Consider the following 25485-nt stretch of genomic DNA (forward strand, 5'->3'; position numbering starts at 1 on the left):
TATGCAAGGTAGCCTGTTTCCTCTTGTTTTTTCCTACCCCCCCCCCCCCAGATGTTCTGGTTTAACTTGGATTTAAACTTGAAGAGTGGTCAGTTTGGATGAGCTATTACCAGCAGGAGAGTGAGTTTGTGTGTGTATGGGGGTGGGGGGGATGTGAGAAAACCTGGATTTGTGCAGGAAATAGCCCAACTTGATTGTCATGCACATTGTGTAAAGAGTTGTCACTTTGGATGGGCTATCACCAGCAGGAGAGTGAATTTGTGTGGGGGGGTGGAGGGTGAGAAAACCTGGATTTGTGCTGGAAATGGCCCACCTGATGATCACTTTAGATAAGCTATTACCAGCAGGACAGTGGGGTGGGAGGAGGTATTGTTTCATATTCTCTGTGTATATATAAAGTCTGCTGCAGTTTCCACGATATGCATCTGATGAAGTGAGCTGTAGCTCACGAAAGCTTATGCTCTAATAAATTGGTTAGTCTCTAAGGTGCCACAAGTACTCCTTTTCTTTTTTCAACTTCTGTAAGAGTCCTACAGACAATAACTTCACTCACTACAGAATCCTCGCTAATTCATTAAGCACTGTCCATGTTGTGAACTGAATGAAGCAGAGGTCTGACTGAAAAAAATAGGATGTGATCATGTTACAGGTACTATCATAATGCATATGCACAAACGATAGAATTAAGATTCCATGGGCAACCTTGAATATGGCATTTCCTATCTTATGAATGCTTGACTTTCCAACCTTAATATATTCATATTGCCTTTTTGCATGGCATTGCCTATATAGCTTAGAGTTGAATACATATACTTGTACAGTGTCCAGCATACTGGGGCATCATGCTTGGTTGACCTTTAAGCACTAGTGTCATAAACATGGTTAATAACATAAGAACATAAGAATGGCCATACTGGGTCAGACCAAAGGCCCATCCGGCCCAGTATCCTGTCTACCGACAGTGGCCAATTCCAGATGTCCCAGAGGGAGTGAACCTAACAGGTAATGATCAAGTGATCTCTCTCCTGCCATCCATCTCCACCCTCTTGACAAACAGAGGCTAGGGACACCATTCCTTAATTAATGGACTCAACCTCCATGAATGTATCCAGTTCTAATAAAATAATAGTAATAATATTATACTCCCAGCACATAGGTCTGCTGTCAGAATGATCGTGCTGGCATCAGAACACAGAGACTTTCCAGGCTTATTCCTTTTCCGGTTCTGTGTTTTATATTGATTAAAGATTAAAAAGAAACTCTTTAACATGAACATCTATTACAATAATAATCCCTGATCTTTCACGAGTTTATTTTTTTCAGATTATGTTTGTCAAAAATGCAAGAGGAAAGCAGTAGATTTTAAAATATACTGTTTCTCAGCTATATCATAGTCTTCATTAATAGAACTATTTTTCAGTGACTGCTTATTATATTGAGCTACTCTGCTAAGAAATAAATATGCATAAAACAAGAGAGAGACTTATAAGCAAACTTTTCTGATATAGGGGTAGATAAAAAAGAGAACCTCAACTTATTTGCTGTCAAATATCTCCTAAACTGTTTACTTTGGATGATTGAACATGTGAGCCCTGTTCATATCCTTGGAATATGTCATTTTAAATTACATCTTTTCATTTGTAAGAAATTACATGATGATTATATTTTGACATGATGATCACTGAGAAGCTGAGCAAGATACCTATATGGTTTCATATTATAACTCCTAGAACTGATCACATATAATCTTATTTTATTACAAAATCACGTAGAGCTGTTGCAGCCTCATACCACAAGAAAATAATTGTGATTAGCTCTTCTTAAAATAGCAATTCTAAGTTAATGTGGCCTTCAGTAAATCTCACAGAAAAGGCTACAGCTTCTAGAATTTTTGACATTACAGGCAAATATGGCTCCTGATGTATACCTTTAGAAATTTATGAGATCTGAAATTGCGCAGGCACCTTCCATTGTTTCCGGCAACTTTAGGTAGATGAAATTCCCGATTTATATAGGTTAGATGATCGGAATGTATAAATTACACAGAAATTTTTCTAATCATTCATCTTAGCTACTTACATACTCTAATGGGTTGGATTAGTAGAAAGACTCATACAAAAGATCAGAAGGCAATATCCAAAGGGAGTAAACTGGAATTGGAATGTTGGCATCTTTTAAATCAGCATCTGGTGTCAGGCAGGGCTGTGTCTATGCCCCTGCAACCAGTGGTGAGCTGGAGCCAGTTTGCACCAGTTTGCTGGAACCAGTTGTTAAATTTAGAAGCCCTTTTAGAAGCGGTTGTCTCGCGAGGGTTCTAAAAGGGCTTCTAAATTTAACAACCGACCAAAAGTTTAACAAGGCTGGAGCACCCACGGGGAAAATTTGGTGGGTGCAGAGCACCCACCGGCAGGTCCCCACCCTGCCCCACGCCCAGCCCCAGCTCACCTCCTCTCCGTCTCCACCCCGAGTTACGCTCCGCCCCACTCTGCTTCTCCACCGCCCCCCCCCAACCCCTGGCTTCCTGTGAATCAGGTGGCGGCTTCTTGCTCAGGCCCAAGGAAGCGGAGCGGAGGCGAGCTGGGGTGGGGGGCACAAGGAGGGCCGCCTGCGCCGCAGCAGGTAACCGGGGGGGGGCACAGGGCAACCGCTCCCCACCCCAGGTCAACTCCGCCTCCATGGGCCTGAGCACAAAGCCGCTGCTTGCTTCTCAGCCCCCCTAGGCTTCCCACATGAACAGCTGATTCGCGGGAAGCCGGGGGGGCGGAGAAGCAGAGCAGGGCAGCGCATTCAGGGGAGGAGGCGGAGCGGAGGTAAGTTGGGGCTGGGCACGGGGCGGAGGGGGGAGCTGCCGGTGGGTGCTCTGCACCCACCAAATTTCCCCCGTGGGGGCTCCAGCCCTGGAACCCCCACAGAGTCGGCGCCTGAGGCGTCCCTTTTGATGTGATTGGGGGGGAGCGACCGCTCCCCTGCTCCCCCCCAGCTACGTTCCCCGACCCTAGGAGCCAGAGGGACCTGCCGGGTGCTTCCTGGGAGCCGCCCCAGGTAAGCACCTCCAGGACTCCCCACCTCGCTCCCTGGCAGGTCCCTCTGGCTCTTAGGGGCGGGCTGGGGTGGGCACCCACTACGGTGGCCCACAAGATCCTCCTGCCCAGTTCTGGTGGCAGTCAGGGGACAAGGGTGGGGGGTGGATGGGACAGAGGTCCCGGGGGGGGCATCAAGGAACGTGGGGGGTTGAATGGGGCAGGAGTCCCAGAGGGCCACGACCTCCTTGTGGGGTGAGGAAGGAACTGGTTGTTAAGATTTTGGCAGCTCATCACTGCCTTCAACTCCTTTGTCAGGCAACGGATTTCAGAATGCAGCATGCCGTTAGGTCCATAGGCATTACGATTAGTGATCTCTTGCTCTCACACCTTGACTATGCTGATGACATTGTTCTTCTAGTAAAGAGCCACGACCAGTTTCGCGAGGCCAGAGTTGGCCAAGGTTAGGCTCCATGGTTCATGGTCAAAGACAAAGCTGCAAAACCTATGTCAGGTCCTCCCACGACTCCAATCTCCTTGAATAATGAAACAGTTGAAGGAGTCTCCAGCTTTTGTTATTTGGGTTCTATACTCACCAGTTTCCTCCAACTCTGATACAGAGGTTCTTCACCGAATTGGCATCACAGCATCTGCAGCATGACGATCTCAGCATGACAACCAAGTTCAGGATCTATTTGAGCTGTGTCCTCTCCATACCGCTATACGAATGCGAAACATGGACACTATTGCCACTCAGACTGGGCAAAGCTGGAGGCTTTCCACACAAAACGCCAATGTCGTATATTGGGCATAAAGTGCAATGACTTCATTTATAACACAGACGTTTATGGTAGCTTCGGTCTACAGGCTACTGGGGCCATCGTCCGCATCTTCTGCTTTTTGGACATGTCACCAGAATATCACAAGACGTACTGGCTACTGCCATTCTCTGGGCAGCTTGTAACATCTGGGATAAAATTCCACCAACTGAGTGGTAGAGGCAGCCTAGAGGTAGACCCCCTATCACATGGATGCATCAAGTCTGTTCTGACGTTGGACTTCTGACCCATTAAGCCCTTGCAGCTGCACAGAAATGGACCAAATGGGGAATGATTGCTATGGCAGACCATTCAGCTAAGCGTTGAGGAAAAAGAAGATGATAAACTGATATGTAGGACTCCGGAAGCTATTCTTTTTTAGACTTCACAGAATAAAAAACAACAACAACAACAAAAATCAAACGTAGAAAAACATAAACCAAAACATCTTTTTCTCTTTGGTAGAGGTGAGAATATAAAATCTTGATTAAAAATATTTTATAAATGCTTCTAAAGCATGTTTAATACAGTTCTCTTATCTGGGAGTTTAAAAATTTTCAGTTTATGTTGATCATTTGGGTGGGAATACATTGTTGAGAAAAACTGACAGTTCTAAATTATTTGTTGTTAGTCATACAGTCCCAGGAAATGGTCAGCATGGGATATTGTTATTCAGTTTTAATGGCTCCCTCTATTCCAATAAATGAAATAATAATAATATATATAATTTATTATTATTACTAATGCATATAAAGAGTTTTTCAAAGATCCCAAAGTATTTTGCAAACTTGAAGTATACATAGTTATCACTTCCTACACAGGAAAAATTCAGACAATTCAGGGATGCAAGGTTGCAGCTCTTTAACAGCACATAATGTTTAGGAAATGAAGTAATGATGTAGCCAACTGAAACTACACAAGGGATTTTTGGTAGGCAGGAATGGAATTGGAGATGGAATTGGTCCAGAATATTAAGGTTAGCTCCTGATTTCTAAAAATTGGCATGAGAGCTTGAATGATCAAAAGTGGATAAGAACTTAGTTTTATTTCCCATCAAAAAGTTGCCATCTTCAAGCAGCCCAATGCCCTCTAAAGCCATGCTAGTGTACTGGTTCAAAACTGACATAGTCATGAAAGTGCCACCTATTCAATGATCATTATCACTTTCTGCAGCACACAGAAGTTTCTTGGAAGTCTCCTATCCACCTAATAACCAGGCCTGACCCTGCTTTACTGTGACATCTCACACTCCAAGGAGATATAGCTGGACCTATGTAGCAAGGTGACAAGTAGTTATTTGTCAATAGCTTTATTACTGCAATGGTTTAACTCTGAAATATATATAACCAGAGCAGAACACAGTAGAAAGCAGAACAGAGTATGTTTCTTGGTGTTATGATACATCTTTTATTACTATTAATTGGTGAGTTTGGATGTAGGAGTTAATCCTCTTCCTGTTACCATTTCCAGCATCTATGGTTTTCTGAACATCCAATCAGCATAATGAAATGAAAACAATTTTTATCAGAATGAAAAATAAAACTGATTTACAAGGGTCAATGGCCCTGGTTCTCCAGTGTTCTCAAGCTGCTCTCCACCACTCTAATGATCCAAAGCTGCCCTGAAACTGACGCAGTAGTCAGGCTGCAAAAGATATCCCCCAGACTAAGGGGATTTTTGAGTGGCATAGAGCTGCCCGAGTCGCTGCCTATGCACATACCCTGGCTACCGTACAGGGCGACTGTACAAGAAAAAGGCTATAATAAAGCCACTCTAATTTATGCTAGGGACCAGAGGGTTCCAGGATCAGGGAGCCAAATATTGCTTTAAGCCATCTTTTTGCCCCCTCCTCAACTATGCCAAGCACTCCTCAGCCACAGCTGAGAATCTGAACTTATGTATCCTAACCCAAATACTTAAGAACCAAATGTAAACAGATTTTGCGAGTTATACAGTATCTAGAAAAGGACTATCCGGTTACTTCACATGAAATTTATCCCATCTCTCAAGAGACTCAGGATTATTAATTACCCATCTCTTCAACCCATTCATATACTCTTCATGCTTTTAATTTCTTCTTAAAAATTAACCCTACAACTGTAGTATGAATTTACTTATATCTCAAGGCCTGACTGACATAAAAATGTATATGCTATATCTCACTGAAGTGACTGTACTTTTTAAGATGTTGATACAAGCCTAATTCATTTGGCATTTGGTATGTTTTCACCATAATTTGCAGAACATAATTAAAATATTTTTTCTAGGCACATCAGTAAGTTACGAATTACAGGTCCACTGTCATAATAAAACTTTTCTGTGTATAAAAGCTTTTTGGCACTACTGCTATGATGGTCTTCCAGAAAATCATCATGCTTTGTACACCTAGGGAGGTGGTGGAATCTCCTTCCTTAGAATACCTAGGGAGGTGGTGGAATCTCCTTCCTTAGAAGTTTTTAAAGTCAGGCTTGACAAAGCCCTGGCTGGGATGATTTAATTGGGGATCGGTCCTGCTTTGAACAGGGGGTTGGACTAGATGACCTCCCGAGGTCCCTTCCAACCCTGATATTCTATGATTCTATGAACATGGCATTACCCTAGCTGGCATGTATAATTGATGTATGTCACATTTTATAAAATGATTGGAAGGTAAATTCAATTTTCTATTTTCCCTGTTTGTGTCCTCTAAGAATCTCTTAACTTCACATATCACTTACAGAGCAGTGGCAGACAAAATAGGAGACAAATCACTCCAATAAATGTAATAGCAAAACTGATTAGAGAGAGGGAGAGATTAATTGCATGTGTCAGATATAAATAAAAGATTTAGGTGACAGCCTAGATATATTATACATATGTATTATATAGCTAGATATATAGATCTACATTCACAAAGTTCAATATATAATATAAACCCATGTTAAAATAAGGGCTAGGTTTTCAAAAAACAAAGCCAGTTATTTGGCTGAGCAATGTGCATAATCTATACAAACTATGGGGCAAATCTCTAGTGGGTATAAATTTTCATAGCTCCACTGAAGTCAATGGAACTATGAAAATGCACAATGGGAGAGGCTCTGCCCCCTATTATTATGATTGTATCTAGGAGAAAAGGGATGGATTGTTTCTTCTTCCACCCACTTATTTTCCATATTACAGTCAGCAGCAGTGAGAAGCACAGAGTGGCTCACCCAATTCAAGAACAGAGTAGTCATTTTGAAAAACTTGCAATTTGGGTACTCATTTGCCAGTGTAATAATATTTAAAATGATACATTTCACAGACATGCAGCTTCTGATTTTTAAATATTTTGTTATGCTGATTTAGAAATCGAAAACTCTCAAACTTCAAAGATTTGGGGTTTTGTTTTGTCACTTCAAAGGAAATTTTACCTGCCTTTTTTATTGCAGAAATATTATCTACTATCAAAAATAATGACATTGGCTTTGAAAATATTAACACTGTAGTTATAAGTTGATCTTATCTGCTCATTACCTCATTCCTTGGTCTGGAGTTCAATCTCACCTTCCCCTCATGCTGTGTGAACCTTGAATACCAGTCTCCAGGTGTGAAGTCAGCTGGAATTCAAGTTCAAATCAGCAGGGGAGATGTTTTCAATCTGGGCCAGGGAGGCACAGCAGATGTGAAATGTGTGGAATGCAACCTGCTGGGAAGGTGAAGCATTGCCAAAATAGTGCAGTGGAACAGAGGGACATAAGATTGTCACTTTGCCTTCTATTCTACAGGAAGGAAGGCAACTAAAAGAATATAAGGCCAGAAGAGAGATGAAACTTCCAGAGATAATTATTAGCTAATATTTAAATGATATAGTCTTTGTAATACATAATTTATTTTCTATACAGCTGTTGTTAAAAAGCAGGGAAGCTTTCCTTACAGGAAAAGATATGACAATCTAAAGGGAGTCATGAAATTTGGAGTTTAAGATTGCCATTATGTCCTTAATGCACACCATTATTCCAATTTAATGTATATGATGTAGTCCAATATCAACATACCAGATTCAATATCCCAGGTAGCTATAATGGGTTAAATTAATGATAACAGCCTTCGCTAAAATTCCTAGCTTTGATCAGATATAGTCCAACTTTAATATTTGTTTCTGTGATTTAAAAGTCAAACCTTTAACATTTTAATGGAATCTTTTTTTTATAACTTCAATTACTGTAAATATATATTTGACTTTTAAGAAAATATTTAGCCCTCCCTCTGAAATTTATTTAAGTTGTAGCCAATCAATTCTCAGAATGAACGGCACATAAAGACCAGCCTGATAAGATGGAACAATCACAATGATAGTCTTCCTGGAAATTCTCCTTGGCAAGGAGAAATTTTAAATACTGTGAAGAAAAGGAGGGGAAATGAATTGGCATTATTTTCAAGAAAGAAATAAAAATGGAACAGCTGATGGAGCACCCAGAGTTGGACTATACTGGACTTTCCTCGCATTTGATCAGAATGGATGGCTTATAAAGTACAATCATTGCTCAGAAATGTAATTTTCTCTTCTCAGCTTCCATCCCGTGTACCTTTTCTTTAGACAAAAATGTCTTATTGAAGCATTAATTTTATTTCAGCAGAACTAATCCATGGAGGCTAAGTGAATGTAAAAGTCCCATGGCAAGGACTAAAAACAGTGTGACAAGTTCATAGAGCTTGCTTGAGTTTGACCTCAGAATAGAAATGTCTGTTCTCAGGAGGGTCTGGCCAATTCCTTTTTTCTGCCTACACCTGACAGGTTGGAGTTAGCTATGAAAAATTCATGCAACAATATGTTTCAAACGCCCCCCTCTATACCCTCAACATCTGTTGATTTTACTTCACATTAAAACCTCTAAGTGAATCCTCTCTTCTAGCTCGCAGTAAACTTTGATGGTGAATAAGAGAAATTATGGTTTAGGAACGCTTCCTTCCTGAAAGGAAAATATCGACTCGGGACCTGCTAATGATTTATCTTCCTAACAATACTGATAGAGGGAAGTATTTCAAAAATAAATGCATCCTAAACAAGGGGAAAAATCTTGTAGGGAAAGGCTACAGAGCTAGCTGGATGCACAACTACCTCAAAAATATTATTAGAAGTAAGCAGAATGCCTATAGGGAATGGAAGAAGGGATTGATCAGAAAAGAAAGCTACATCCCAGAGCTTAGAAATTGGTAGGAAAAAAAGTGAGAATTGCTAAAAGTTAACCAGAATTAGCTCTTGCCAAGGAAATTAAGACAAGTCATGAGAGGTTTTTTTTAGTTATCTAAATAAAAAGAAAATAAGGAAAGATGAGGTTGGGGTGCCATGAAGTGTGGACGGGAATGTGATAAAAGAATCTAGATATGGCCCCAAAATTAAATAAATACCTTGCCTCCATTTGTTGCAATTAATTTCTAAAATGTTATGCTCATTGTGTAAAAACCCTTTTATAGTTATTTGATCTCCATGGACTCTGACAGTGACCTAGACATCTTGTACTGTAATAAGGTCCTTTTATTTTATTGTTCAAATACTTTTGGGGAAAAATCAGTACCCTGCCATTCTGAAGTTGAATATTTTTTGTCTTTTAAATTTTGTGTTTTGATAACAGTTAATTGAATAATTAAATGGGTTTCAGCCAGGGATAATTAGGTCTATTTAGCTTCATCTGATAGGTGACTACCACCACAGAATAAAATACCTTCTTACTGCAAGTGGAAGCTAGGAATGATAATATGACATCCTTGTATTTTAAATTAATTACAATACAACCATGCCAGGAGTATAATTTTTAGACCCCAACTATTCCAATCTTACCAATTGCACAACGGTTTCCTTTTTACACTCCCAATGCTCAGGGAGGAAATTTATCTTCATTAAATGATAATTGTCTTTATTATCTTTTGACTCTTCAGAAATGCTAGCTGGCAAGGTTTTTACAATTTTCATCAATCTTGTTTTGTGTTTTTACAAAGCCTGCATCAAAAAAAGATGTCTAAATCTGCAGAATGCTCTATATTTCCTAGCAGTTTGACTAGGTCTTGAGAATATCTAATTTACTAATATATCTACTGAAACGACATGCACCTCAATTTTTCACAGCTTAACAAGAAGGTCCAGCAGCAAGGTCCTGAATTGCAGTTCCAGATGATTAGTGCTGCAAAAGCAATTCAACCAGCAGTGTCTATGCTGTCAAAACAGCTTACATATGCCCATCTTCTGCAATCTTGCCTTTTCACTCATATACCAGGGCTATGCTCTTTCTGATTTTTCATAAAATATTTGGAGAGAGATTGACAATATAACTGCACATTGTTAAAGTTCCTAGACTGGGTATTATTGGTGTAGTGTTTCTTATTATCTATAGTTTTCTATTTAAGTGAATAGCTAAATCTCAGTATAGCTTGGATTCTCAGAACCTCACCTTTTTATTGAAGTGATACCACAGAGTACTATTTTATCATCTTTATCATTTTATTATATACTGACAGCAGAAACCTCAGTCAACTACATATGTGGGGATCACACCTTCTTGTGAACCTGGTTACTTATAGGTTTCAGAGTAGCAGCCGTGTTACTCTGTATTCACAAAAAGAAAAGGAGTACTTGTGGCACCTTAGAGACTAACACATTTATTTGAGCATAAGCTTTCGTGAGCTACAGCTCACTTCATGGGATGCATTCAGTGGAAAATACAGTGGGGAGATTTATATACATAGAGAACATGAAACAATGGGTGTTACCATACACACTGTAACCAGAGTGATCACTTAAGGTGAGCTATTACCAGCAGGAGAGCGGTGGGGGGGGGTTCCTTCCCCACTCTGAACTCTAGGATACAGATGTGGGGACCTGCATGAAAACCTCCTAAGCTTACTTTTACCATCTTAGGCTAAAACTTCCCCAAGGTACAAACTATTTTACCTTTTGCCCTTGGATTTTCGCTGCCACGAGCAAACGTCTAACCGGTTTTATTTTATTAGGAAAGAGCCCGTTTGGAAACGTCTTTCCCCCCAAAATCCTCACCAAAACCTTGCACCCCCCTTCCTGGGGAAGGTTTGATAAAAATCCTCACCAATTTGCATAGGTGACCACAGACCCAAACCCTTGGATCTTAAGAACAATGAAAAAGCATTCAGTTTCTTAAAAGAAGAATTTTAATAGAAGAAAAAGTAAAAAGGATCACCTCCGTAAAATCAGGATGGTAAATACCTTACAGGATAATTAGATTCAAAACACAGAGAATCCCTCTAGGCAATTCCCCCCCCCACCCCCCCACTGTTCCTCACACGTTCTTGTCAACTGCTGGAAATGGCCCACCTTGATTATCACTACAAAAGGTCCCCCCCACCCTATTCTCCTGTGGGTAATAGCTCACCTTACCTGATCACTCTCCTTACAGTGTGTATGGTAAAACCCATTGTTTCATGTTCTCTATGTATATAAATCTCCCCACTGTATTTTCCACTGAATGCATCCCATGAAGTGAGATGTAGCTCACGAAAGCTTGTGCTCAAATAAATTTGTTAGCCTCTAAGGTGCCACAAGTACTCCTTTTCTTTTTGCGAATACAGACTAACACGGCTGCTACTCTGAAACCATAGTTTATAAAAATGATGACTTATTAGTTCTGTAAATAGGTTTTTCAGTTGAAGATAAGACATTTTAAATTGATGACTAATCTATGACTTCTTGGTTCAGGTTGCATTTGACATATAACTGACATTTTCTTACCGTGCTGTCTGTTGGATACAATCATAATTCACTCTAGCTTTTGTGAGATAAGACTATGAAACCTCTTCAGAACAAAAAGACCAGCTGTCACTAGCCCATCAAGCACGTTTTCTATTATTTGCACAATTCTCTCCCATTTCTGTTTAATTTATTATAGATATTTCCATAGCACTCACCATTGTGGTATCTGAGCTCATAAATTGCTCCTTTGTCATCTAAGACCTGATCAATTGCCCTCGAAATAAATGGAAATATTTCCACTGACTTCAAAGGGAGCTGGATTGGACCTCTAGGCTACATTTTTAATTATATCTATTTTGTGTGCCTCAGTTTTTGGGTGGTCAAATTGACACATTAAAGAGTCCCAATTTCCAGCAGGTAGGTATTCAGCACTTTTTCCAGGTGTCCAAAGTTGGGAAAACAATAACTGAGAAAATGGAACTTGACTTGAGCTTTAAACTCCCACAGCTGGTGAAACTACTCATTGATTTGCACCTTTTTGTTTAATACATGTGTAGCAAATAGGGCAGACGGTGTGGCAATTTGGGCTGCACAATCATCACGATGCAGATTACACAAAGCTCTGTTCCTCTTTTTCATCCAATCCACATGTTGCTATGCCAACCTTTTCAGAGTGCGGCCAGCCTTAGGCTGTTGATAACAGTGAGTTGAGACTCAACCCAGATAAGACAGAAGCAATATTGATAGGGTAAATGAAAGATCTTAGAAGTATGCCAGAGATAGTTTCTTGCCCCTTCCTCTTCCCCCCATTACTTAAGCCTATGGAGCAATGCGACCGTTGACTGGATAGTAGTACACACCTTCTCAATTGTTGTTGAAAGGCCAGAAAGCGGTCAAGCTTTATCCCCAGATTAGTATGGTATGGTTCAAAACCAACTGGCTGATTGTTCAGAAGGACCTGTTGTGATAACTGGGTCTACAAGTTTACCCCAATTGTGAGCTCATCTGTGAAAAGTGAGTCAAAGATCATAAAATGTCACAAAAACCTACAACAACAAATGTTGAGGGGGAAAGGTGCAAAAGTTGAGACAAAAAGATTGAATTAATACAAACAAAAAGGCCTTCTGACAAAACTCAAGGGCTATGTTAAAATCATGCCTGGGGTGAGTGACTGGTCCTTTGGGACAGGGAGTAACTCTTTTTGATGCAAAGGACTATTTTTCACAAAGGCAAGCTTACCTAGGTGGTAAGATCAACTGGAGTTTCCAAGGGGACTGTCTGTGACTCCCTGTTAAAGCTGTTGTAGTGCCTGAGGAATTCACACTTGGTGAAATCTAAGTATAGAACTCACAACCAATTTGGGGTGTGTGCCCTGCTTCTTCACAGCCTGACCTGAAGTTGGTACTCATGCTCCTGAGTCACTCCAGACAGCTTGATAACAACCACCACCATCTCTTGGGACCCCAGGCCTTCTTTGTCCTAATCCTGAGAGATGTACTCACCAGCTCATAAAGAAACCGCTAACTGCAATGCCCTAAATAGCCTAATACTGGTACAAGTTGCCAGGTCTCAGAGTGGCTAACATGACCATTTTCTATGCCTGTGTTTCTCCAGCCATGAGATTGAAAGTGAGAGTCAACACCAAAGACAAAGGCTGCATTTACTATCCTTGCTGTTCTTCTGTCTCCCCTTTTGTGGCTTTATGTCTTGGTTTTGTCTTCTAGGAAATGGGATTGGACTTTAACAGCAGCAACAGCAGAAGCTCTGGCTCATCTCAACTAACTTCTTCTCTTTTCCCTAAAAGGACAGTAATTATCTTTAATACCATTTGAGAGACTGTCAAATATGCAGGGTTTCCTTCTAAAAACTCCCTCTAGCTAAAGGGAAAGAGAACAAGGGGTGTTGATAAAATGAAAGCCTTACTTAATATTTGTTCAAATGCTTTAACTGTTTTTCCCTCTTTTCTGTATCTTTAATAAAACATTAAAAAGGATTATTAATGGTGTGCTTGCCATGGTACCAAGCAGGCTGAGGTCTTTCTATACCAAACCCCAAATCTTGTGTAAAATCAGTTAATGTTGGACTCCCACTGACTTTACTGGGAGTTGAGTGTGCTCCATACCTCCCAAGAGAAGCATAGCTCCTTTCAGGATTTCTTTGTTAGTAAATTCTTTTCAGCATGCCGATCTTTGGGAACATTTTCAGTGACCTCAATACCAAAGCAATTTTGGTGAGATTTCAATACTCACTCACTACACTCAGATAAAGAAATGGACTCGTCTTGTTCTCTCCATTTTTTTCATTGACTGCTTGCACATAGTAACCGCCTGCATCTGTTGCTTCTGCTGCAAGGATCACCAACTGATTCTCCAGTGTTATAGCTCTGTTTAGGAAAACAAAGCATCATGTTAAAACAGGAACAATGATAGTAACTAAGCTTAAGCTGAACAGAACCTGGCAGCACTACACAATATTCAAAGGTCATTCAAACAGAGATGCGTGGAACTCAACAGCAAGACTTTATCTTCAAACACAACCACAGGAAGGATTCAAGAACTTTTGGGTCTGTGATGTTTGAGCCTTTTCTCTTTCTCTTCCTTGTTTAAGATGCTTCCAGTAATATAGAAGACTACAATAAGTGATATATAAAAAATAAACAGTTATTTAAGGAATGATGAGAGAAAGAGTTAGAACAGGTAACCCATATAGTTATGGTCAATGCTCCTGGCAAACACCATTTTGCTGCAAATCCAGTTTGACTGAAAACCTTCTCAGAAAGTAGGAAGATCAGCACTCTGGGAATAAGAGCACCCAGTTCAGTTAAAAATCAGAGGCAATAGAATTTCAGGAGATAAATATATTTATGGCCTGCGTAATTATCTCAGGTACAGATACAAAAAGAGCAAGAGACTAATTAACATGCTCAGCTGAAGAAACATGTATATAGAGGTAGCAAAGAGCAAAACTATTTAATCTAAACCAGGTATGAAAGCACAGCACTGTTCTGTAGTAGGTGGTGGTGTAGTCCTAGGGGAGTCAATAAATGTCATGGTCTAATATAATTTACTCTTTCTTAGAGCTGCTACATAACCATTGTCTTCATAAACTCCCTTGTAAGACAGTGCTAATCATTTGTACTGCAGTAAGATCAGTATGTTTGCATTTTACGTGTGCTGTATAATCTTTTGAGTGTATTAGATAAAATATAAATCAAATATGTAAAAATTTAAGTGCTTGGAATAAATATATTCTCTCCATTGAATCTGTTCCTTTCCACAAGTTAAGTTCTCCTTACCTGGTTTGTAATGACAACACAGACCAAACACGAGCGCTGCTATCACTAATGGTTCAAGGCAGCCGTATTAACTATTCAGAATGCCACATTCACAAATTATAAAAGATGAGGAACTCTGATTTGACCATATAACAGGAGCACAATATTCTGCCACCTAGAAGATTAAACTTCATGTTCAGAATTGGGTCTTTTTTTGGATTTCCAGGGTTGGAGCCATTAAGAGGCACTGACATGATACGGTCTTAGTGTGGATAGGGCAGTGTTTTTCAACAACCAGTCTGTAGACTAGTGCCAGTCCCTGAGATCTCCCTGACACAGTTTAGGAAGGCAGCAAGCTGGTGCCTGGTATCAAAAAGGTTGAGAAACACTGGAATAGAGGGTTTAGGAGGACATGAGAAGCTCAAAGATAAAATGAAAATTAAATAGGAACCCCATAGCATTATAGTGGCAGAGTTGTGTGTCAGGCAGCAGTCATTTTTATGTTGACTTTGATAAAGGCACAGTCTAGTGATCTGAATATGGAACTTGAAGTAAGAAACTCCTAACATTGGGCCCAAATCTTCCACCCATAGTCACAGTACTCTGAGTAGTCCACTAGGCTCAAGGGTACCTTTAAATCATAGCCCTGAATATGGGTTGGGGGCACAATTTCTGACCAGACTCAGAGGGAAGTAACTTTGTTGACCCCCACTGCGTGCCCCAACAGTTCTGGCTAGCCCATACGGGTGGGGATACATATTTATGCTCTCTTTCTGACCCTCTCTGTCCACTTGGTCATAAAGCAATATCATGCATACAGTCTTCTGCTCTTTCAGCTATGCTAGAACTGCTATCTGGACTGGTCCTGTGCAGCTTCAGAGGGTATGTTTAGTGGGAGTGGAAGGATCTTACTCCCCTGTGCAGCTATGTAGGACAAGACACACTCTAGTTCATTGAAAGTAATGGGGGCTCATTGTGGAATAAGGTATAATTCAGCAGAAATAAGAGTGGTAGAATGGAACCCTTTGTTATCTTGGCCAAATTACTTCATCCTTCTGTGTCTTGATTTCCTCACTTGTAACATTGGAATAATAATATTTATCTCACTACTTCACAAGGTTCACAGACTGAAGAAGTTAGAGGGCATATTAAAATAAAAATCTTAATCTAAACCTCCTAGCACTAACAGTTTCACAGATTTTTTAAGAAGCTATGTATATAGGCACTGACAGAGGAATGTGTATTCCACCCACCCCATAAACTGGCTGTAGAAGAGAGCTTTAAATAAATTAGAAAACTATACTGTAATTGTTAGCAAAAGAGCAGTTGCCAAAGATATGAAATGGGACTTTACAATTGTTAACAAACGGGTTTTTTTTTTAATCAATGGTTATCTCATAACAGAAGCCCAATATTTCAAAGGCATTGATGAACTAACTACTGAATCCTATCATAATGAATACATTGCTGTTAGAAAAAAAGATTTCACAGCTGAGGGTTTGAGTCTGCAGAGATGTGTGCATGTGCTTAACCTGATGTATTGGTAGTAGTCCCATTGACTAGGAAAGTGAAATAAGCAAAAAAATTTTTAAAGGATACAAGCCTGAGTTCCCAACAGTATCATCTAACATGTTCTCTTTACAATATTATGCTTTCAGTAAATCCCCTGGGAAAACCTATCATTTTAGAAATACTCTCTGAGATGCCATCAAGGGACCTGGATTTTTCTTATTATCGATTATGTAACAAAATTGTGAACAAATGCAAAAAATTCTGTTCCATCTATGTTAAAGGAACATTCGCAGGTGTAAATGATTGATTATGTTAGATGGAAAAAGTTTACATACTAACATTACTCAAATAGCCTGTGAACATTTTGAGTTATTCTCACTCCAATAGATCAGTAAGGAGTTTTCCTTTTATAGTGTTTTTGCATGGTCTGGTTCCATTAATATTAACTCACAATTATTTTATTTTTGGAGAAATGTTCTTCTTCATAAAAGGGACAGCAATGGAAGGAACATGTATTCCCAACTGCTGTATGCTGAACAACGAGGAACAAAATAACTGTGGGAAGACTGTTTAAATAGAAGCTATGTTTGTTATATTTTATCCATGACATTTTGACTTTATAATCAGAAGACAGATAACAGTAACCATTTGTAAAGATACCCATAATTATTGACAGCTCAACCTCCTGATAAAGACAGAGAGCCAGATCCTCAGCTGGTGTAACTTGGAGCAGTGTCGTTGCATAGAATTGAGTTACACCAATCTACACTAGCTGCATATATGGCCCATTGTATCACATTTGAAAGTTTGTATTAAAAAAAGATATAGGAAATATCCCTGTGGGTCAATTTTTCCATGTTGAATGGAACTGTATTAGCTTAATTGACTTGGAAATTGAATCAAAGGAAATGTTTCATAGATTTACAGAATGAGGATATAAAATGTAATCAATACTGCATTTAATAAAGCAAACAGGATAAAGAGAAATTTCCTATTAAATAATAATGATAGCATCTTTAAATACCATGCATATTATATTTGTTCCTATTGCAGTTATTCCAAAAAGATACAGCAATAAGGAACATTATTTTTAAATACTGGAATACATTTCAGGCAGATCCAACACCAGCTACAGTTGTAGCCAAAAGCCTTATAGGTGATGCAGCACTTTTGGAAAGAGTGATGCATAATTACCTTGCTGTTATTGATTTAACTAGTGTAAGTGATTGGTTGAGAATTCCCAAAATAGTGGGTAATAAGCATATAGCCACTCTTCAGGAATGAAAGGCAAGGGAAATTTTAAGATAAATTTACTAAGGGATTTTTTTAACATTTAACAAAATATCTCAAAGAAATCTTCAGATTACTAAACTGTTGGATTTTTGCATAGAAAATTGCAACCAATGGATAGACACAGTAATTTTTAATGTAAGGGACTAATTTTCAGAAAGTCATATTTTGCTAGACTGTTAGTTAACAGATTGGTGGATAAACAGATGTTGGAAATCTAAATCATTGCAGTAATAAAACCAAAACCACAGAATAACCTGATTCAGCCTCTGCTTAAAACAGAACCATCTGTTCAAGCTCCAGAATGCAATATTTTAGTAAAAAGGCCTTTGATAAAGCCTCTTTTCCAATGCTATCATCCAGCTAATACAAACATCAAAACCCTCTTTACAAGACATTAATTCCAGAAAATCTGTATTTCTTTTTAAAACTTTTGTTTATATAATGTAACCAGAGCTGATCCTTCTCCACAAGGACTGATACCCCGCCAGTAACAATGATTTTACTAAGAAATGCAAGAGATTATAGCGTAATGATGATGTAAATACTAAAGGATTCCCAGAGGGATTTTTGGCCTCAGAACATATGCAGTAATATCATATATAAATATACATTATCTGGCTATAAATATATATAAATCCTGGCTCCACTGAAGACAATGGGAATTTTTTTCAAATTTCAGTGGAGCAAGAATTTCACCATGTTTTCCTCCAAAATTTCCTTGGCACTTTTGGTAATTATTAATGACAGAAGAAAAATATATGTTTAAATAAAACTAAGAGCTCACCTTCATCAGCACTCAATCCTATACTAAAGTATTATGAAGTTGGCTATATTATAACATACCTGTAGCAACAGAGTATGAGGGGTCCTGGACAGATCTCATTCTTGAGCAGAACAAAATATTCAGATTTCAGGTACTTAATACTGCAAAACAGCTGTGTACTTATTAAGTACACACACAAACACACATGTTTAATACTGCATAAATCAATTAATACAGTGTACTAAACAGAACATAAACCAAATTCTAACTTCTGGACATTTCTGCTTAAAGGCCTTCTGGACAGTCATTAGCTGACAGCCTGTTTTTTTATTTCTAGGGTTTTTGTAGCCAGTCAAGATTTCTCATGAAGATTTGTTTTTAAAGAGAGAGTATCCTCTTTTTTACTTTCACACTTAAAAGAAATATGCAATTCATACGTATACGGTGGAACAGCCATTTCCCAAAACTCAGTCAAAACGGTCCAAACAAAACCAATTAGCTGACCTACAGTAAAGAAAAGGAACCAAAAATAGTGTTGGCATTGGTAAGATACTAGTGGCCAATCGGGACAGATTAGCTGTAAACACAGTGAGATGGAGACTTCTCCAGTTTACTTAACCCCTCCACCAATGAGGCTGCCTTGGTCCTGCCTCTGTCTCAGTCCACAAATTACATGGAGACCCTCTTGCTGGTTCAACACCCTGTGCAATTTATTTACAGTTGTGTGTTATTTACACTACCTTCACAGCATACCTAAGACCTTCCCCCCCAAGCAGAGGAGAGAGATGGCTAATGGGTTAACTGCAATATACCAATCATTTACAGTGTTTGTTTTCCCCCAGAATTTTCCAGTGCACATTAGGAACCACCAAGACAATCTGGGGAAGAAAATTGAAGCAGGTTGTCCACTGGTTGTTTCTATTGTTTGATCTCTGTTCTTACAGAGCCTGTAAAATACAGGAAATAAGGCAACAGAAGACAGGCAATACTTGGCTGCTCTCCTATGCCATTCATCTTTATCCTCCTACAGGATATAAAGGGAGTTAAAAACTCCTTGAGGCACTATTTGCACATATCCCTCCCCAGCCTGCAGCTCTGCACCCAAGGATGAGTTGATGCATAAAAAGACTGTGTTTTTTTTCAATCATGTTAGCAAAATTGAGTTAGTTTAACACAATTGAAAACTTTCATTGAAGTACAGGCTAACATGTCTTAAGACCTTTTAGCTGGTTGTCTGCTAGCCTAGGGGGCCAACCTGCCAAATGCAGAGTTGAAGCTGGGCAGCTCTGACTGCCTCAGCAGAAAGGAAATCAGAGAGACGGCCCTGGCTGTTGCTTTGACTTACACTTCCCCCTATACTCATCATGAGCTCCACTCCCCATGGCAATACTGTTTTAAAGGGAATGTTACTAATAAAATAGCAGAGCCTTCTTGGTATACTGATCATGCCTATATCTCCAGTGGCATCTGCTCCTGTCCCTCTACTCCCTATTAAGTATTTCTAGAGATTGGGGTTCCTGGACTGACAGCCCAGTATTACGAACCCCAAGCATTCAAAAAAGATGAGACAAGGCCCCAAAAATCAGGGGATTGGCCTAAAAATATAAGTGTTGGATTTTTTGTCTTTGTTTTTTAAAAACGTTTTTAGCATGCACTCGGGAGAAGTTTTCAAACTTTCCTTTGCAGCCAAGATGGTTTTCTAAAAAAACCTCTGAAAGTTGAGATTCTCATGTAATCACATGATTCCAGGCACTGTGGCTTTAAAAAAGCCACCAAATATTGTAAGACTTTGATAAAATCATGAGAGCTGTCAACAATGAAAGACCCTCCCTGCTCCTGCCACCTGGAAGGAGCCCTAAGGGTTCTCTCTCAGGTACTACAGCAAGACGTAAGGCTCATTCCTTCTTTGGGAATGGGGGGTTCTCAGGAGGTGTTCCCCAAAATACTTATTTCAAATATATTTTTTAAATTATGCCCATGTTAGTTAGCACCCCAGATATTGCCTTTTTTTGCAAAGTGAGGGGCAAGATAAAATTGAGTGTAACTACCTTTTAAAAAGGGGGAAATAGACAACTGAGGCAGGGCTGCCTTCCCACTGCAAATAGCGTGGATGAAGAAGAAGAAGCATCCTCAGGGACTTCACAGAGTGATACCTTAAATACAGGATGATGACAGCATTGCAGAATTGTGAAGGAGGTGCTGTGCAGTGAAAGAGAAAGCTCCTCTTCACAGCAAATGTCTTCTATAATAAACTAATGAATACAGAAAATGCCAAGCGACATAAGTTAGGTTTTGTTTAAATGTTCTTTATCTTTCAAGCTTGCCCTGAATTTTAGTTTTTCTTTAAAGAGACATAATCATCCCTCTCCCCCCAGAAAAGAAATTTTTGTTAATTTTTTAATTATTGTTAAGTAACAAGCGCTCAGTCCAGCCGACATCAGTACCTGTAATGGCTATGCTTGAATCACAGTATGCAAGTGGTATCTATCTGAAGCACGGTGTAGTGATAACTGTTCTCCTGGGCATGCTATTGTAACAGTGTTCCTCAAACTAGAAGAACACATCCCAAACTTTAAAGCTAAACCAGAAAACTCCGTCAAGAATGGAAGCCAGAAATTCTGGGGAAAAGTCAATTTTCTTTTCAAGTCTTTTTTCTTTTATAAAATTGTTACTGTAATCAAGGTATGTGTGCGTCAACAGAATATTTGATTTCTGCTCTCTCTCCAGTTTATCATACAATCAACCCATTGAACTCCACTTGAAACATCACTATCTGTTGCTATGGACATAGCTAGCAACCAGTAGAGAGAGGAATAGTGGAAATACTTATATATAAATGGATTATTTAAACACAATCTGGCTGCTGGGAAGTATTCACAGGTCACTGATCTATAAAGCTAACTGACTACACTAAAGATGAGCAAGAGGCTATTTGTATTAGTTTGAGATTTGGCGGGCCGATTTTAAGATACAAATACAAGTAAATATTGCCTCACTATGAAGCATTTTCTTGTACTGAATAAAAGAGAGTTCTCTGTTCATTTTTTACATTGGCTTTTTACCTCCTCTATTGTGAAAGGAATATTTTTGGTGTTATCAAATAGCACCTACCTTTCTGCTACAGCAGATCACTATAATGTAGTGTTATTATAGTTTGTAGTTTGGTTTTAAAGATCTCCTGCTGGAAGAGTCTTATATGCAGTGGTGCAAGTAAGCAGGTTCAGTTAGTTACGCCGTACCATTAAGGTATTTATTGCCGGTACACTGTACCGGAAAGACACATTTTCAGAACCGCAGGGCTCTCCTGAGAACCACAGTGGTGAAAGGAGCAGAATGTGGGGGCGATGGGCAGCCCCACGCCAGCAGCTCCTCCGGCATGTCTGTACCGCCCCCAGCCTTCCACGCAGCTGCATCTGACAATCTGAATTAGCCTGCAGAAGAGAAGAATGAGGGGGGATTTGATAGCTGCTTTCAACTACCTGAAAGGGGGTTCCAAAGAGGATGGCTCTAGACTGTTCTCAATGGTAGCAGATGACAGAACGAGGAGTAATGGTCTCAAGTTGCAGTGGGGGAGGTTTAGATTGGATATTAGGAAAAACTTTTTCACTAAGAGGGTGGTGAAACACTGGAATGCGTTACCTAGGGAGGTGGTAGAATCTCCTTCCTTAGAGGTTTTTAAGGTCAGGCTTGACAAAGCCCTGGCTGGGATGATTTAACTGGGAATTGGTCCTGCTTTGAGCAGGGGGTTGGACTAGATGACCTTCTGGGGTCCCTTCCAACCCTGATATTCTATGATTCTATGATCTCCTGTCTGGGGTTTGTACAGCCCTGCTGGAGGACAGGGCTGAGGGAGGGACATGGGGCGGTACAGCCACACCGGAGGACCTGGCAGCATTGCTGTGGTTCCCGGGAAAGTCCTGCAGTTCAGAAATTGGTATCCGGCACAGCGGGAAGACAGAGCCTGCCCCAGGAAAAGTGGGATGGGGAGGGGATGTGTAGAGCATGGGGGCCCTGGGCTGGGGGTGGAGTGGGGAGGAGTCATGTGGGGGGGGTCACATAAGGAGGCCACGTGCCCCCTCTTTAACTGGTGCCCCTCCTTATGTCCCTCCCATGAGTCACCTATGCGTACCGGTAAGAATTAAAATCTACTTGCACCGCTACTTATATGTTTCTAGCACTGTTTCATTGATAGCTATTCCTGAAAATAATTACAAAAGTGAGCCATGACAATGAACTGTATTGAACAAAAACAAATTATCAGTGGCATGCCTCTTGCCTCAGGGCATCACAATGAACAGATGATGGATTAAGTGACAATGACAGAGATGAATCTTCAACTCCCTAATAATTTATTTACCAGATAAATTTAGAAGTGCCATAACATTGCTAATCTTGATGCCCCTATGTCTATTTACTGCCAATTCTGCATCTGCCATTGGCATTGCTTCTGCCATTTTACATTTGTTTCTGTAACTCTCCCCTGAACACACTGTTTCTGCTCTCACAGTGTAATTCAAAGCAGAATCTTATCCATGGCTTTTCAAGAATGTTTGGTTTTAACCATTTGTACCACAGTATTTGAAGCATCTATACTTTTTGTAGTCACAGGTTCAAATCCCGACAAACACAATTCAGCTATATCTTTCTAATAGATGTTGCCCAATTTTCTTGGCTAAAAATCTATTCCTCCTTCAACATCCACACAACAAGTTGGGCAGTGTTTTGTGCCAGCTATCCTCACTTACAGGATGGGCAACTTTATCCTGGGAAGCAGTGGCTCTGAAAAGGCCTTGGGTATTGTGGTGGATAATCAGCTGGACATGAGCTCTCAATACAATGCTGTTGCCAAAAGGCTAATGAGATACTTGGATATATAAACAGGGGAATCTCGAGTAGGAGTAAAGGTTATATTATCTCTGTATTCGGCACTGGTGTGACTGCTACTAGAATACTGTGTCCAGTTCTGGTGAGCACAGTTCAAGAAGGATGTTGAAAACCTGAAGAGGGTTCAGAAAAGAGCCATGAAATTGCCATGATTGGAAAACATGCCTTATGGCGACAAATTCAAGAAGCAAAAAGTTTTTAAAAAGAGAAGGTTAAGGGATGACTTGATCACAGTCTATAAGTATCTACATGGGCAAAAAAATTTGGTAATAGAGAGCTTTTCAGTCTAGCAGACAAAGGTATAACAATGGCTGGAAATTGAAGCTAGACAAATTCAGACTGGAAATAAGATGCAAGTTTTTAACAGTGAGTGTAATTAACCTTTTGGTTCAATTTACCAAGGGTTGTGGTAGACTCTTGATCACTGGAAATTTTTAAAAGATATGATCCAGTTCAAACAGGAGTTAATTCAGGGAAATTCTATGGCCTGTGTAATACAAGAGGACAGACGAGATGGTCACAGTGGTCTCTTCTGGCTTGATAATCTATGAATGTATTAATCTGCCTGCAGACCTCACTTCCGGATGTGACTGCATGTCGAAGAAGGAGTATCCAGTCGTTTGTAGGTCATTCTGGAACCCTTCAAGATAAAAAAGGTGCTATTCTATATGTAAGGTATTAGTAAGTGACCTAGTGGCCTCACTCTTCCTCAGCTCTCAGAAGACAAATGTCCACTTCACAAAAACTACTTCCAAACTTGGCAGTGGTCCTGGCTATCTCAACAGACAAGTGAAGAACTGAATGAAGACAGGAACTAAACTACTTTTCAACTCTATAGTTGGAGAAAAGAATTAGGGCAAATAGATATGGTGGCATGGAGAAGTATGTCCTGCCATAGCCTGTGATGTACCTGAGGACTTTATTCTCCAGGGTTGTCAGTCCAGTAATCCAGCGTTTTCACAAGCACTAGTAATTCTTGCACTGCCAATGATGTATGGCTTTGGGCAAATTATTTAACCTCTCTGTGTATTTGTTCTGCCATTAGTAAAATGGGGTTGACATTTTTACCTCAGGAATGTATTTTGGGGATGAAATTGTTAGTCTGTATAACACTTCAAAGATGTAAAGGATTATATAAATGTTGTTATTATTAGTCTTAATTTTCCTTACTTCTGCTTTTCAGTTTGACTATCAGAAGTTTTGTCATGACTGCAGGCTAAAGACAACTTCTTTTTGCCTGCTCATTTTTAAATTCCTTTAATATCTCTTTAATTATACCCATCCACCCACTCACGGTGTATTTATATTTCAAACACTTGTCTTCCAATAACTAGTGGTTTTGCAATACTTTGCTAACTACAATCCCCCATCTCTCGAATTGAACAATTTTGTATTTACTGTAGATACATATTCAGTAATGTATACGTTTATCTTGGTCCCTGTAAATTCCGTTTCTCTGCTGAAAGACTCTCTTCTGTACTATTGTTTTCAAGCCAGTCCATCATTCACTTTACTTTGAATGGTGCCCTCAATGCAAACACCTCAGAGTGCTTTAATCCAATAACTACAAAACAAATGGTAAAATACAGACGAGTAAACAAATAGGACTTTAACAGAGATTTAAAATGAACTAACAATTCCATATTTATAACACAGGCAAGATATATGTTAAGCAAGATGGCAAGCAAACATGATCTTCAACCATACGGTGATCTTAAAAGTCCTGGGAGAATACAGGGAGAATACAGGAAGCTCTGGGAATGGAGGGGACCACCAAATCACTAAGATATCTGTGACATTCTATGTAATGACTTCTATACAATTAGTAACACTTCATAATCCATTCTTTGTCAAATAGAAAGCCAAGGATCTATAAAGAAGAGCTCTGTGTAAGCTTGTCTCTGTCACAAACAGAAATTGAACCAATAAAAGATAATGTCTGACCCACCTGGGATCTCTACAGTATTTTAGGTATTTAGAAGTATAATGACATGGTACACCATAGTTTGTGTTATAACTTGCTCGCTGCAGAATTCTATAAACCTGAGATTATGTAAAAAGGAGCAGAAATGATACCCGATGAGAGGTCAAATCTTCAAGGCCACAGATCAAGGTTTCCAAACCCTAACAAGTGAATAGAATAAGGTGAAACCTACCAATGTTTAAGAGAGAAAGTAAAATTATATTAAAAAAGATCAGGTTATCCCCTCCTATAGTAACAGAGAAGGACCTGCTGGCAGAGA

The 25485-nt window shown here is 39.6% G+C and overlaps 1 protein-coding gene across 1 annotated transcript in view; it reads right to left on the reverse strand.

Annotated features, from left to right (window-relative positions):
- SDK1 (sidekick cell adhesion molecule 1) overlaps positions 1-25485 on the reverse strand; it is a 640834-nt gene that overhangs the window by 258048 nt on the left and 357301 nt on the right. Inside the window, exon 5 of the mRNA XM_073361953.2 lies at positions 13766-13899. Within this exon, the coding sequence (XP_073218054.1) occupies positions 13766-13899 (134 nt within the window). The remainder of the gene's footprint in view (positions 1-13765; positions 13900-25485) is intronic.

This window comes from Lepidochelys kempii, chromosome 10 (genome assembly GCF_965140285.1).
Source record: "Lepidochelys kempii isolate rLepKem1 chromosome 10, rLepKem1.hap1, whole genome shotgun sequence".
Classification (NCBI taxonomy): Eukaryota; Metazoa; Chordata; order Testudines; family Cheloniidae; genus Lepidochelys; species Lepidochelys kempii.